The sequence below is a fragment of the Watersipora subatra genome, chromosome 4, assembly GCF_963576615.1.
Source record: "Watersipora subatra chromosome 4, tzWatSuba1.1, whole genome shotgun sequence".
Lineage (NCBI taxonomy): Eukaryota > Metazoa > Bryozoa > Gymnolaemata > Cheilostomatida > Watersiporidae > Watersipora > Watersipora subatra.
The window spans coordinates 22371912-22388013 of record NC_088711.1 but is presented as its reverse complement, the minus strand read 5'-3'; the positions used below and the strand labels follow the sequence as shown (position 1 = coordinate 22388013).

The 16102-nt window shown below is 33.7% G+C and overlaps 1 protein-coding gene across 2 annotated transcripts in view; it reads left to right on the top strand.

The window, feature by feature from the left end:
* Positions 1-16102, top strand: part of LOC137394903 (synaptic vesicle 2-related protein-like) — a 33126-nt gene that overhangs the window by 9523 nt on the left and 7501 nt on the right. The window contains exons 1-9 of one of the 2 annotated variants that reach the window (XM_068081681.1): positions 1562-1656; positions 5414-5712; positions 6819-6904; positions 7216-7386; positions 9309-9433; positions 12990-13053; positions 13259-13384; positions 13768-13896; positions 15791-15950. In XM_068081681.1, coding sequence (XP_067937782.1) covers positions 1652-1656; positions 5414-5712; positions 6819-6904; positions 7216-7386; positions 9309-9433; positions 12990-13053; positions 13259-13384; positions 13768-13896; positions 15791-15950 — 1165 coding nt within the window. In that variant the 5' untranslated portion in view covers positions 1562-1651. Of the gene's footprint in view, positions 1-1561; positions 1657-5413; positions 5713-6818; positions 6905-7215; positions 7387-9308; positions 9434-12989; positions 13054-13258; positions 13385-13767; positions 13897-15790; positions 15951-16102 lie in introns of those variants that run through there. The other variant, XM_068081682.1, reaches the window with a different exon arrangement.

The following is a 16102-nucleotide window of genomic DNA, read 5'->3' as shown; positions in this document are numbered from 1 at the left end:
ACACAGTCAATTTCATAAAACACTTAAAGACCGTGGGTTATGTGGTCAACAAATAATAAAATCAGGTTACCAGACAATTGCTGAGAAAGTCAGAAAATGCGTTTATGTCAGTGACCCCTAGAAAACGCATAAATGCGTTTATGGCAACGTAAGGGTTATACAGTTTTGGTTGGGAAGTTGGTTGTTACCTATCTATTTTCTTCTTCTTGGATTAGAGTGTGAAAGTCACGGCAGGAGGGACCTAGACGTCATTGATAGTCTAAGAAACAAATGGCAGCAAGTGATCAAATTGAATTGTCGATCTCACCCACACATTTAAACCTGTGGTTTACAAATACGAACTATTCCCAAATTGAATTTTTTTCTTATTAGTGAACTGGACCTGAGGAATGTAATGTTTTTTCCACTGCATTTATTTTCACACCACTATATTTTCGCACTCATCAGAGCCACGAAATTAAGTTGCAGCGAAATTTTACTCTGTGTGCTACTCACGAAACTAAATACTAGCGAAATATAAGTGTCCTAGGGTAAGAGCTAAAAGCTAGAGTCTTAAGTGACACTGTTTCTTAGCAGGAATTGATTGGCATGACGGCAACTGGATAGCATTTCGTTGCGCTTATTTAAGGTGGCTAATTGAGACTTGCATATTATGTAATACTTCTCCCATATACAGAGTTCGCATTTCTTAGTAGTAGGGCTATAAGGTCTTGCAGTTTTTAAGATTGACCATTTGATGTTGTGGTCTAGTCCGCTATCCTTTAGTTGCCATATATATTTACTTAGCTCTGTGATATGCAATATATATATAATATATTATAATATATAATATATTTATAATATAATATTATATATATAATATATATATATACGACTGCCTAGCCGTTAGCTTCCTTAGCAATGGTTATGAGTAGTAATAAGCTACATACAACTACCTCAGTTCCTATATACATTTGAACACTACTGTTTACTTATAATACAAGGATAGCAACAACCCTTAACAGACTAATGAACATTTTTTTCAAGGAAACTCAAGGCTTTTGTCAAGAGTCAACACACACAGTGTAATAAACATATCACACATTAATTAATAACATGGAAATGCTGATTTTGACCGGTCTCAATATACAATAAAAATATGACTATTCTCAAGCTATACAAAAACTTGGCATTTGCTGGGGGCTTTCGCGATATATTTCCAGTCTTTAAATTATGAAATAACAAAATTAATTTGACGTTATAAATCTTAATAATATTAAAAACAACAACAAGCCAACAAATTTATGTAATTATGCTAATACTAAACCATTTTTAGAAAAACCGCGTATAACAGAAGAATTAATATCTAATAGCGAGAGTAGTCGGTTCCTCTTTGGGCTAAATTTTTTACCGGAAACTAGAAGTAAGCTTGTGATTTTAAAATATAAATATTGTGACAAGCAAAATTTCCAAAAAACATTTTTATGAATGTATAGACTGAAACGGCTTCGACTAAACTCCAAGTTTATCTAAGAACTTAGGTTACTATAAAAAGTTATTTTAGCGTGTCATATTGCGCTACGAAGTAAACATGCCAGATGATCTTCTTAAATGCGTCCACTGAGCATCGATTTCAAGATTTGTTGGTTTCAATCAATAAATTTAATCCAAAATGAGGTATGCAATTACTTTTTAAGGCTTAAATATTTAGTAAAATCTATAAATTTGTTCTGGCAAGTTTGGCTATTCCTTAAAACGGCACGAAAAGCGTTGTGCATCATTATTTACCAATGTGATCTCTTTATATATATTTTTTTTGTCAAGCTTTAGAAAGATTTTTGCACATCACTTTAATGCATTTTCAATGCAAATGTAATAGTTAGCATGGTTTTAATATTTTCAGTTTAGCATATATGTTAAATAAACTAACAATTGGATAATTCTAAAACTAGATGGTTATTTGGACAGAGACATCACAGTTCGAATTTTTACTTTCAAACATTGAAAACTGCCCTGTGCAGTTTTTGTATCACCTGTGTGTTATACGATACTGGAGACAAGATAAATTGCTTTAAATAACAATATAAAATGTTGCATAAACATACCAGTTTATGCTTATTTTTACCGTTTGCTTTTACAGAAATGTTGAACTATATACGTTATAACCTATATGAGTAGGTATACATTTTTGAATTGACTGAAGTGAACATACCCTAAAATAACAGTCGACATAAACGGAGATGGTTTCTGCTTAAGGGTTAATGTTTTGGTTCCTCCTTGGTATAAGGCTTCCTTGGTCTTGGCTGTCAATATACTGGAATTAATGTTTTACCTAATCATTTTAACATTGTTCAAAGTTCATCCATTTTTAATTCATGTACATATATAATAGCATTGCGAATCATGTAATGACAGGAAAATCTTTTGATGATGTTTTAAGCATGTCGCTGTCAGGTTGTTAAAGTCGTTACGTCATTTTTAATGGGTATGAAGTGTTGCTTGGGAAAATTACGATTACCGACCTGGTGTTGTACTTAATAAAAGGTAGCCATTTTGTTTGTGATTAAATATTGTATTTTTTGTTTGCACGCATTTTTACATTTCACTTCAATTCACGATTTAAAGCTTGATATGAAAATGTATCAAAATAGTCACATAATTTTTATGTCTTACAACTGAGGGTAGAGCATTCTAAACCAGATAAATCAGCATTTTATATCACAATCTTTCTCATTTGATTGGGTTAGTTTTTGTATCATACAATTTCATAGTGAGACATTCACAATATGGCAAGGCTTATTGTTGTCATCAAAGCCTTACAAAATACCCAGATTCAACAATTGCTTATATAATAATGGATCAGAAAGCCTCATTTTTGATAGAAACACAGTTGGTCTCTAAATATAATAGATGCTAATATCAACTCATTTTAATGAGGCAGCTGAAGTTTGAAGCATTGACAGTCTCAATGTTGATGGTTTGAAAACATTTTATACGTCTAATATCAGCTCTTTACTGTTGTATAATGCACCTGCTTGGCACACAATTTCATCATCTACATGTAAAATAAGACTAGGGCAGATTCAACATAGTACACCCAGAATCATTTACCCTGACATATGCCATCAGGATAAACTAGCTTTGCTTTCACTACCACTGTTGTAAGATTTCAATTTTGGTGTTTGTGCAAATCATTTTGAATGTGTTAGTAGTAATCCTGACCATCTGCTAAATCAGAGAATTGTTTTTAATAATCTTAGGAGGTCTTCTCACGTAACAGGCACATTTACTGTTTAATGCTCCGAGATGACACACATTCAGAAAAGATCAAAGAGTTTTCTCTCAGTTTTTTATTAAATTTTTTAAAATTGACAACATCTATACATAATAAGTGAGTGAGCACAATCATTTCAATATTGTCAACCATATAAATATTTTAGTATACGTGTGGATAAGGAAACGAAAATAATTTTTACCTTTTTCTTGCAGCAAAATACTACCTAGACAACACCACTTTTTATGGTTTTTACTTTCTAACACTTATGTTTGTGCGACTAGTTATTTGTATGATACACAATACGGTTATGTCCAACAAGCGATAATATTGCGGTATGGGTCTTTACAACCAACTTTACTTTGTTCAAACCACTTATAATTGGTCAGATAATAAAATCTGCTCATCACTAAAAAGAATATTAGTGTATAAACAATTGATAAATATAATAATGTAGGAAGATGATAACCTATACTTCATTACAAGAACTAATCTTACCACAAATATAAAATTGAGAGCGTGGTCACCAAACTGATTTCCATGTTCATTTTGCTATAAAGTTTAAAGATGTTTATAAGCTGTTTTTAGCTTTGTCGCTATCAAACTTGTTCGAATGTCGCAGAAATGATGCTTGCCAATTTTTTTATTTTTAGCTGCATTGCAAATTTGAAAGCAACCAATCTGATCAATTTTTCATCTTATATGCTTATATAAAACATTGCTTAGGCAGCAATAGAAAATGCTTGACCAACAGCAGTTTGGTGCAAAATTACTTGTGCAAAGGGTATGCTGAGTGAAGTAATTATAAATTTGGTTTTGACATAGCTGACTTACAAAACAGTTGCATCGACAATTATGAGTTGACTACAAAACAGAATTTTTATGTCAACCTGAAAAATGGCTGGATTGTTATTGGTACCAAAAATTAGTTTTACGAAGAACTTTGCAGCTTTTGCTACTAGTTTATTTACGTATTTTAAAAAAATCAAATTTTGTACAAAGTGAAACCATTTGCCTTGTGATTGAGGTAAAAGTACATGTATTATTTAAGAAATTCATAGTTTTTGTCTTCAGTTTAACTGTTCAAAGTGATGAGTTATTGTAATCCCAAATATTTGGTTATCTAAAAATGTTTGGTTATTTGGCTATTTAAAAATGTGAAACACTGAAGCTGGACATTTTGCGATACAGTAATTCATTTTGACACATTAACCTATCATTGACCGATAATTTTCAAGGAGAGGTTTCAAGCTTAGACTTTTTATTTAGCTAGAGAAAATGTAGATAATTTAACATTAGCTGATTAAATAATTTTCTTTCCAAGCTTTGTTTTTTATCTTTTTAGTAGAAGTTATATTTGATAGTGAATATGTTAAATGTATTAATGTTATAATAGCATATATGCATCTGTAACCCATTGAAAGTTGGTCCTTCCAAGTTGGGATATTAGGATTTAAAATTCTCCCCTTTTATCCCAGCTGTTAAGAGGAAATAACTAAAGCATTTACTATGATTGCAACTGCTGGGTTTGATTTATTGCGTGTCTTCCATGTCTAATTTAGCGAGTCTCTTCAAGTGGCACAGTTAAAGAATTTTCCTCATTTATTCCGAGTTTCATTTTAAACTATTATTCTAAAGAATAGATAAAATCATGGATTTTTCACATGGCAAGTGCATAAGTAACAACTGCTCTGTCCAAACATGGCGCACTGCAGCTCACAAAAAGTATACACAACATACAGTCCTCTAAGTAAGATAGTTTTTATGTACTTTTAGCTGCCCTCAGTTTAGCCTCCAATTAACTTAGAAGCATTCAGCTGTTCATTTGGAGAGTTATTACTTCCAGAGGTGTAAAAATGTTATAATTCTAGCTAGCACTGTATATAAGGAAGGCATGAGATAGGCTTTTTCTATCTGCAGACGACAGCAAAGATAAGAAAATGTATTCCTTTTCATGTGGTTAATGAGATGTCCAATTGCCACCCATTACACGCTTCACTTTGCTAGCAGCCAGCAGTCCACGCGACTGATCACAATCTATGGATACCATATCATCTAGTGATAACATTTATGAAACACCCACTTATAAATCATAAATCGCATAATTATGTCACCCTAACCTGTTTGTATCATTTCAAATTTTTTCTTGATTTTCTTTAGTGAAGACTTTTCTCCATTGCGCTCCTATTACAAGGCTGGTACTGAGACTGTGAGGCTGCCTGGTGATGAGGATGACAAGTTGTATGACGTGGATTTAGCTGGTGATGACCACGAATCTGTAGAATTTGACGCTAGCCTTAGAAAGCGCACAGAGCGGAGCAAAACTGTTAACCAGGAACTTATGCCCACAGCATACGACATGGCCAGCGGAGACTTGGGTACCTCTCAGCCCTTTAATATATCTGGTAAAGTGAACAACAGCTACAAGAGCACTGATAGGCAGAAGGATGAGTCGGAAGGTGATTATATGGAGGTTATATTATTATACAGACATGACAATACTGCTGGCTTTATTAGCTATGAGTGTAAACTACACATCTATAATCAGTAATAAAAATTTTAGGTGTCATTTCTAGTTACATGTATATCGTATATCCTATATTATTAGTTGCACCACTTTAATTATGTATGAATACAGTCAAACATCCATTTACAATCATCTCTCTACATACAAAATTTTCAACACACGTAAAATTTTATCAAATGTCTCAATATATGAATTAATATCTAACATATTACATTCAAACTGTACTCACACTCATCAGATGTATAATAGAAATATATAATATAATATAGAAATATATAATATAGAAATGAAAAAGCTGGTAGAAATAAAAACTAAAATGTAAAAAGAATGAAAAATGTATAAATCAATTTAATTTTTAACTAAATCTAGCGTAAATTAGAAAAAGTTACACCGCATTTCATCATTACCAACTCTAGCACCAAACCTACGCATTTTTAAGTCTACCCTTTTTTACATATAATCTGGTAGAGTAACAGTGAGAACAGCTTTTTATCAATTGTTGCTATATTAATATATGAATTTGGTTTATAGCTATAATTTAGGATTTTTACCTTTAGTTTTTTTACATAGTTTCATATAACGTATTTGTTTTAGTGTCATGTGTGGTTATATGAAATGTTTATTATTGTTTTAACAATAACAAACATTGCATATAACTACAATGTATTCTGACAAGATTATGCCAACATGCCACATATGAAGCAGATATTAAAATGGATTAACTTCATAAAGGCCTTGACTATAATTGTTCTGTCACTTTGGATTTTAAGTAGAAAAGTCTCTGCTCTGATTTCTTACTAAATATCTGGTATGCTAGTTGCCTCCTTCCAGAACCTTACTTGTGGTGCAGCTAGGTGACATTGATTGTTGTAAGTCTTTGTACAAACCATATTTGTTGTGCAGAGATCATTTATCTCAGAGCTGGTACTATCACTGCTTTTACCTACCAGCATTGCTAGGTGGAATCTATGTATATTGTTGGCTCTCTTGTTGGGTCACAATGGCCCCCAGGCATTAATCTTTCTGTTACTGTTGCAGAAACCTATGAAATTGAAGATGCCATTGAGATGCTCGGCTATGGCAGGTTTCAGTTCAGAATTTCCTGTATTGCTGGTCTTGCTTGGGTGAGCATGTGTTTAGACTTCGCTTGCATGGTTTATCTTGATAAAAAGTCGTTAGCTAGGATATGCTTGTTTACCAGTTACAGCATTTAAATGCTGATTCCAACTGGTTGTTTAATACGTATGGTTTGTTGAAGAATATTCGTATATATGGCATGAAAGTTCATGGCCTCCTGCAGAAGATTCCAAATATAAACGAAAATAGATTTTGATATCACGATAGGGTCAAAGACATAAAGTTGAACCTATATTTTAATGCTCAACTAGTTAAAGCTGTTGTGTGAATGTTATACTTAGTTCTAGTGGGTTTTTAGACTGCTGATGCGGGAGAAATGATGGTGCTTGCCATCCTATCACCAGCTCTGCAGTGTGATTGGGGACTCGATGCGTGGAAACTTGGTCTCATTACCTCTATTGTCTTTGTTGGTATGATGATGGGATCAAGTCTCTGGGGTTACATCTCTGATAAATATGGCCGCAAATTTGTGAGTAGGATATATATATCTTCTGCATTATGGTTATTAACTGTTTTAGGTAAAACCAATTATAGCATTGCTTTTAATCCAACTATTGGGTGTTTGATAATCGATTAGAGGAATTCTTGTTATATGATACCATAGTCTCATCTATTCAACAGATGTTGATGGGATTTCGTTTTTTTTGTTATTTTGCGAACAACTGGTACAAGTACAAGCACTGGGGGCTGGTTTTATTTTCAGAAATGTCTATAGATGTAGTATAACACGTGAGAAAAAATAGCTTGTAATGCAAACACACAGGCTACACCTATTCCTATAAATTAGACTAGGTATATCTATTTAATTTTGCACCAAATTCTGGTGTGAGCATCTCCAGTGTTGTGCACAGTACGTGTACAGGACAAGCAAATGCGTAGGAACAAGTGGAAGCTAGGAGAAAAGCTATTATTTGTCCAATTGTGAATTTGTTTGTGATTTTCTACTTCACATCCACTAAACACCCATGAACTATTTCATTCAATGCAAACCATTTCAGTTTATCTTGCTATAAAAATCAATATAATACAATCGTCTGATTTCTTGCCAACACTGTAGATAAATTCCTGTAGTATTTTTCCATCAAGGAAGTCTAAAGTTACCTTTAATTAGTGCAGCAGTATGAATGGCTTTAAGTCAAACATTCTGTCTGACATTATGTCTTATAGCTCATCAATATTAGTTTGAATGTGCGTGAAGTGGTCACCGATGCCACAGTTTTGAGAAGGTTCCTCCAACGAAGATTGTTGAGAATGTGGATTTTTCTGTCAATGGAGTTTACACAGTAGGTAAGAGAGACTGGCATCAGTAAGTGCAGCATGGTAAAAGAGGCGTGGTATGAGTTTCTCTCAGAAACAGGGTACTCAACAACATAGATATTTTGATGAGGTGGGGAGAGACTTTTTCGATGGAAACCAGCTCACTAACAATGAAAAAGTAATCAAATATATGGCGAGGCTTCAGTGAAAACCAGCTACAGCGAACATTACTATCAGCCAGAAAGTATTGTAAAGAGACTTTCAACTCTTGGAGTAAGGATCCTTTTAGTAATAAATTAGTATTCACTGTGCAAAGTCTGGAAACAGCTATTTGAAATGAAACTTGTACTTTGCCTACCATTACTGATGTTGGTGACAAGTGATATTGAAATTGGAGATGGTGATTAAAGGTAGATAAATACAGTAATACCCTAAATAGAAAACTACTGACGGGTGATGTTACCCTGACAAGCGCTGACAGTATGTGGTTGCTGATTCCCCCCAACTCTGCACCAAAACTAAGAAGAAGTGAGGCAGAACTAAATGAGAATTATAGTAGTCAGCTGAAAGTCTTAAATTCTATTGGCAATCGGTCTTGAAGGATGCCAACTATCATCAGCCAAACAAACCATCTACAAGAAATATTATGCACAATTATTGCAGTGTAATACCACATCATCTCTCATGGAAATTTTCAGATAGTGCTGACCAAAAAATAAGCCTGGTTATGAAGAAAGTTTTTCTCTTAGAGTTGTTTTGACACAAACAGACTTTTAGGGAAAACGTGTAATCAGAATGCATTTTCTGTGTAATAAAATTGATATATTAGTTGTTGTAACATCAAACTAAAGTTTATGCCGAGTTTTCATTCACAATTTTACTTTACACCCTCAAGTAAAAATAATTGCATAATAGTATGCATCACAGTTTGTGGGATGTTCTTGCAAACATTGCAGCAATAATGACTTCAAATATTTTCATTCCTGAATTTTTTTAAATATGCTATTATTTTTGTACTGTTTTTGTATGCTGCATATTTTATTGGAGATGCATGATGTTCACAAGATAAATGGCTGCTAGAACCGTATTGCGCTAAAAAGGTATATATCAACACAATATTATTCATTCTTCTAGGTGCTGGTACTCTCTAGCATATTCACCATGTACTTTGGAGTGCTGAGTGCCCTCTCACTCACCTTTTACTGGCTCCTTATATTCAGGTGTCTCGTAGGCTTCTGCATCGCTGGTGGAGGTCAAGCGTAAGTAGGTCTCATCTTATGTTCCTTGTCAGTCACTCGCTAGATTAAACTTTGTGCTTTAGTCTGTATACAACTTACCAGCGCTTACACCCCCAATCAAGTCTCTACACGCTTTCTTTCTCAAAACCATCGCGTGTTGAAGCTAATATTCTTACAATGATATATTATATTCTATTTATTTCATTTGATAGCCTAAAAATTTAACAATAAATATTTCAGGTAATTCAGCTAGTTTCCTAACTTATCGTAATTCCTAATTTATTTCCGTATTTGTTTAAAATTTGGTCAAGAAGTATGGAAAAACTTAACTGTATATAAAAACTATATAAATAAAGTGCTAGTTAATGAAAAGTTGGTTTTATTGTTCCTTAGCCTTTAGATTAGAAACAGGTGAAACTTACCTAGATATCTTACTACTTACTACTAGTTACATTACTAGCTTACCTTACCTAGATATCTCACTACTAGTTACATTACTAGCTCACCTTACCTAGATATCTTACTACTTACTACTAGTTACCTTACTAGCTTACCTTTCCTAGATATCTTACTACTTACTACTAGTTACCTTACTAGCTTACCTTACCTAGATATCTTACTACTTACTACTAGCTACCTTACTAGCTTACCTTACCTAGATATCTTACTACTTACTACTAGCTACCTTACTAGCTTACCTTACCTAGATATCTTACTACTTACTACTAGTTACCTTACTAGCTTACCTTACCTAGATATCTTACTACCTACTACTAGCTAACTTACTAGCTTACCTTACCTAGATATCTTACTACTTACTACTAGTTACCTTACTAGCTTACCTTACCTAGATATCTTACTACTAGTTACCTTACTAGCTTACCTTACCTAGATATCTTACTACTTACTACTAGCTACCTTACTAGCTTACCTTACCTAGATATCTTACTACTTACTACTAGTTACCTTACTAGCTTACCTTACCTAGATATCTTACTACTTACTACTAGCTACCTTACTAGCTTACCTTACCTAGGTATCTTACTACTTACTACTAGTTACCTTACTAGCTTACCTTACCTAGATATCTTACTACTAGTTACCTTACTAGCTTACCTTACCTAGATATCTTACTACCTACTACTAGCTACCTTACTAGCTTACCTTACCTAGATATCTTACTACTTACTACTAGTTACCTTACTAGCTTACCTTACCTAGATATCTTACTACTTACTACTAGTTACCTTACTAGCTTACCTTACCTAGATATCTTACTACTTACTACTAGTTACCTTACTAGCTTACCTTACCTAGATATCTTACTACTAGTTACCTTACTAGCTTACCTTACCTAGATATCTTACTACTTACTACTAGCTACCTTACTAGCTTACCTTACCTAGATATCTTACTACTTACTACTAGTTACCTTACTAGCTTACCTTACCTAGATATCTTACTACTTACTACTAGCTACCTTACTAGCTTACCTTACCTAGATATCTTACTACTTACTACTAGTTACCTTACTAGTTTACCTTACCTAGATATCTTACTACCTACTACTAGCTAACTTACTAGCTTACCTTACCTAGATATCTTACTACTAGTTACCTTACTAGCTCACCTTGCCTAGATATCTTACTACTTACTACTAGCTAACTTACTAGCTTACCTTACCTAGATATCTTACTGCTTACTACTAGTTACCTTACTAGCTTACCTTACCTAGATATCTTACTACTAGTTACATTACTAGCTTACCTTACCTAGATATCTTACTACTTACTACTAGCTAACTTACTAGCTCACCTTACCTAGATATCTTACTACCTACTACTAGCTACCTTACTAGCTTACCTTACCTAGATATTTTACTACCTACTACTAGCTACCTTACTAGTTTACCTTACCTAGATATCTTACTACTTACTACTAGCTAACTTACTAGCTTACCTTACCTAGATATCTTACTACTAGTTACCTTACTAGCTTACCTTACCTAGATATCTTACTACTTACTACTAGCTACCTTACTAGCTTACCTTACCTAGATATCTTACTACTTACTACTAGCTACCTTACTAGCTTACCTTACCTAGATATCTTACTACTTACTACTAGCTACCTTACTAGCTTACCTTACCTAGATATCTTACTACTTACTACTAGCTACCTTACTAGCTTACCTTACCTAGATATCTTACTACTTACTACTAGCTACCTTACTAGCTCACCTTACCTAGATATCTTACTACTTACTACTAGTTACCTTACTAGCTTACCTTACCTAGATATCTTACTACTTACTACTAGTTACCTTACTAGCTTACCTTACCTAGATATATTACTACTAGTTACATTGCTAGCTTACCTTACCTAGATATCTTACTACTTACTACTAGCTAACTTACTAGCTCACCTTACCTAGATATCTTACTACCTACTACTAGCTACCTTACTAGCTTACCTTACCTAGATATTTTACTACCTACTACTAGCTACCTTACTAGTTTACCTTACCTAGATATCTTACTACTTACTACTAGCTAACTTACTAGCTTACCTTACCTAGATATCTTACTACTAGTTACCTTACTAGCTTACCTTACCTAGATATCTTACTACTTACTACTAGCTACCTTACTAGCTTACCTTACCTAGATATCTTACTACTTACTACTAGCTACCTTACTAGCTTACCTTACCTAGATATCTTACTACTTACTACTAGCTACCTTACTAGCTTACCTTACCTAGATATCTTACTACTTACTACTAGCTACCTTACTAGCTTACCTCACTAGCTTACCTTACCTAGATATCTTACTACTTACTACTAGCTACCTTACTAGCTCACCTTACCTAGATATCTTACTACTTACTACTAGTTACCTTACTAGCTTACCTTACCTAGATATCTTACTACTTACTACTAGTTACCTTACTAGCTTACCTTACCTAGATATCTTACTACTTACTACTAGTTACCTTACTAGCTTACCGTACCTAGATATCTTACTACTTACTACTAGTTACCTTACTAGCTTACCTTACCTAGATATATTACTACTAGTTACATTGCTAGCTTACCTTACCTAGATATCTTACTACTTACTACTAGCTAACTTACTAGCTTACCTTACCTAGATATCTTACTACTTACTACTAGCTACCTTACTAGCTTACCTTACTTAGATATATTACTACTAGTTACATTGCTAGCTTACCTTACCTAGATATCTTACTGTTTACTACTAGCTACCTTACTAGCTCACCTTACCTAGATATCTTACTACTAGCTTCTTATTTAATGTTGTATTTTCGGATACTCAGCTTCCATAAAAATGGTTTGTTGTGAAATGTGTTCTGCATCTCTTTATCACTTGGCAAGGCACCATCAGGCTTAAATGACAGGACTCCTTAGTAACAATTGAACAACTCTGGGTTTTATTGGAGTCTAGTAAACTCTTTTGTAAGCTTTTGCTTTTTTAATACGTGTCATTTGCATGACCAAGTTCTGCAGGTTTCTCGTAAAATGTTTCCGCTGTTTAACCATTCAATGCCCTTATAGTGTGACACTGTACTCGGAATATCTACCCAGCAAAGCCCGAGCAAAGTCTATTGTTGGCATCGAGGTAAGAAGCTTAAAAGACTCGAGTTTTTATTGAGAACAATTATTAACACCTTTAAGTTTTTGTGAATTATGTGTCTTACATCTCGAATATATGTTGACAAAGTCTATGAATGTGCTATAAATTACATGTTAGCGTCCAAATTGTTTTGTTGCTGTTTAGGTTTTCGGGTATTGTTGTTTTGATTGGCTTTTTTGTAATATTTCAGGTATTCTATGCACTCGGGTCAGTGTATTGCACGACTTTGGCTCTCGCAGTTATGCCAGTCATGGGTTGGAGGTGGTTCTTGGGTTTTTCAGCAGCCCCACTTCTTGTATTTATTATACTGGCCTATGTAAGTTATATTTAGTTATCTATCCTTTGTAGCATGTAGTGCTCAAAACCTGGGACATTTCTAGTATGTCTTCGTTCATTTGATAGGTTATAGCAAGATATTTTAACAGAAAAACTGGAGCGATCTAATTTAGAGAAATATTTTGCATGCCATAGCCAAATCATTATTATCAATTGTAAGGCTTAGAGGATTTCAACTCTGAGTTGATATGTTCTTTCTACACTCGTAGTTCTTAGCTTTATAAGTCACCAGTGACCAGGACGTGAATAGCTTACCGAGTTTTCGATGATTTTATTATAGTCGTCAACATTTGCTAATCTGGTAGCAACAAACACCTACACTTTGAGATACCAGCTATAGACATTAGTATTTTTAAATTTCAGTGGATGCCGGAGAGCATGCGGTTCAATGTGGCCCGGGGTCACTTGGATGATGCCAGCAAGACGTTGAAACAAATAGCAAGTGAAAACAAAACAGCCATGCCTGTGGGTCGGCTAGTCGTTCCATCCAAGGTGTGTCTTTCACTGTTATAATTATTGGGATCATTTCAGACTAGTGGCTTGGCGTTTAGTGTACATGCTACCATGATTATAGATGGTTTTAGTGCCAATCTACGGCTGAAACTCAACATTTAAGGTAATCGATTCTGTAATTTTCGTCATATTTCAAAACTATTGGATGTTGGAGCAAATATTACCAAAAAAATGCTATTTGTTGTTTTTTTACTTAATTCGCAAGCCACAAACTTAATGATAACATATTTCATGTTATAATTCAAACATGCATTATAAAAAATCTTGTCAAAGCTAAATGTAACAAAAGTATATTATATTTAAGAAATCAAAACCTGTAAAAAGATGCATTTATTGTAATTTTACATTAAAGGTTAACTGACAGCATTTTAAATTATATTTCTTTATAGCAATATAGTCCTGATATTTCATTTCTCAGCAATGATTTTGATTTTAAAAGAACAAAAAACTAATTTTGGAGACAAGAATACTTGCTTGCGAGTCTCAAAATTGTTGTTTGCTACAAGCTCCAAACTGTGACATAAGGAGACCATTTTTCAGCAAAACATATACCTACACGATACATGGAGTCAATCCTTCCGATTGGCCAATGTGTGAACACGATTACAAAAGTGCTTTTGCTGCCCACCATTTTGATACATTTTCCCCATTTAGTCGCCATGTTATATGTTTTGGTTACCATCATTACAGGCAATTATAATGTAAGGTTTATTCATTTATATGTGCCCCATTAACTTATTTACTGGCGGCTGTAGAATTACGATAATCGGCTTGTGCGTACATCTTGTTCAGTGTTCGCAAATAAATTCTTAACACAAATAGAAAATTGAATAAAAAATTGAATCTGTAAAAATTAGCTATTTTCAAAAGTCATCTGATTAAGACCTATTAATGCATGTTTTGCTTTCATGAATTGAGATTTTGAACAGAAGGTTTAGATCATTGAGTTAAAAAAAACTAGCGATTTTATTATAATTATATAGCCTCGCAGCTGTTTTTGGTGAAAATTTCTTTCGGACTGTTTTTGAATAAAGATCTATAATATTTCTGTCCATTTTCTTGACTTATAAATGTTGATAAAATTTGGCATTTTGTTGAAGCTACAAAATATTCAAACGCAAGTCTGTAATGTTTGTTACTGCTGTTAGCTAACCTTTAAAAGCATACAAATCGAAGCATAGCCTTGGTGATTTGGAAGACATGCGACAAATAGGTAGTTACATGTATGGTGATAGGTATACGGAGCTAGTTTGTCTAGGTGAGCTTCAAATCAGCCTAACTTATTTGTGTTTTTGGTTTTCATATTTAATATTTTCTGCATTTACCTATCTTTACTTATCATGTCCATTCTATTTGTACTATTTTTAGATTTTCTCTCTGCATCATTTTCACCTCTGTTTACTGTAACTGCGAGGTGGCTTCGTAAACTGTCTAAAGAATTTCTACAAAGATAATTTTCTATAATTGTTTACTGGAACTATAAGAAAAGTATTGGTTTTCTCACTACTCTTACCACTTTTATTCAGGTCATTGATTTTAAAACATAAAAAGTGTAAAGTAAAACCAAAGTATATGAAGGGCAACTGTATAAATACGTACAGATTTACAAACCAGCAATGTTTTCAAAAGTTGGAAAAATTATCAAGGGTGTAGAACCAAATCTTTTAAAATTATATATCATGTTAAGAACTTAATGTATTAAAGTGCTTGTAAGTCAATGTCTGACTTAAAAATGATTGTACATATAAGTAATGAAGTAATGCACATGTAATTCTGCCAATCGTATAGACAATTTACACCCTTTAAAAGAATCAATTTTATAATTTAAAAGATTAATTGCTCAAGTGGTTAAACACTCATCGGTCTTTCATAGAAAGCTGAGAGAGGTCGACTAGGAGATTTGTTTATACCAAAGCTGAGGATTACCACTCTACTCCTATGGTTTATCTGGTTTGCCAACACCTTTTCATATTATGGTATTGTCCTACTCACCACTGAGTTGCTTGAGATTGACAGCGATGATGTTTGTAACAGTGAGTCATTCCTACTATATAACATTGTTGGAGTTAGGTTCCCTCAACGGCATGTGGATCACCAAATTTTTGCCTTGACCCAAATATGCAATTGCCTTGACCCAAATATGCAATTGCCTTGACCCAAATATGCAATCAGTTCATTTAGGTGT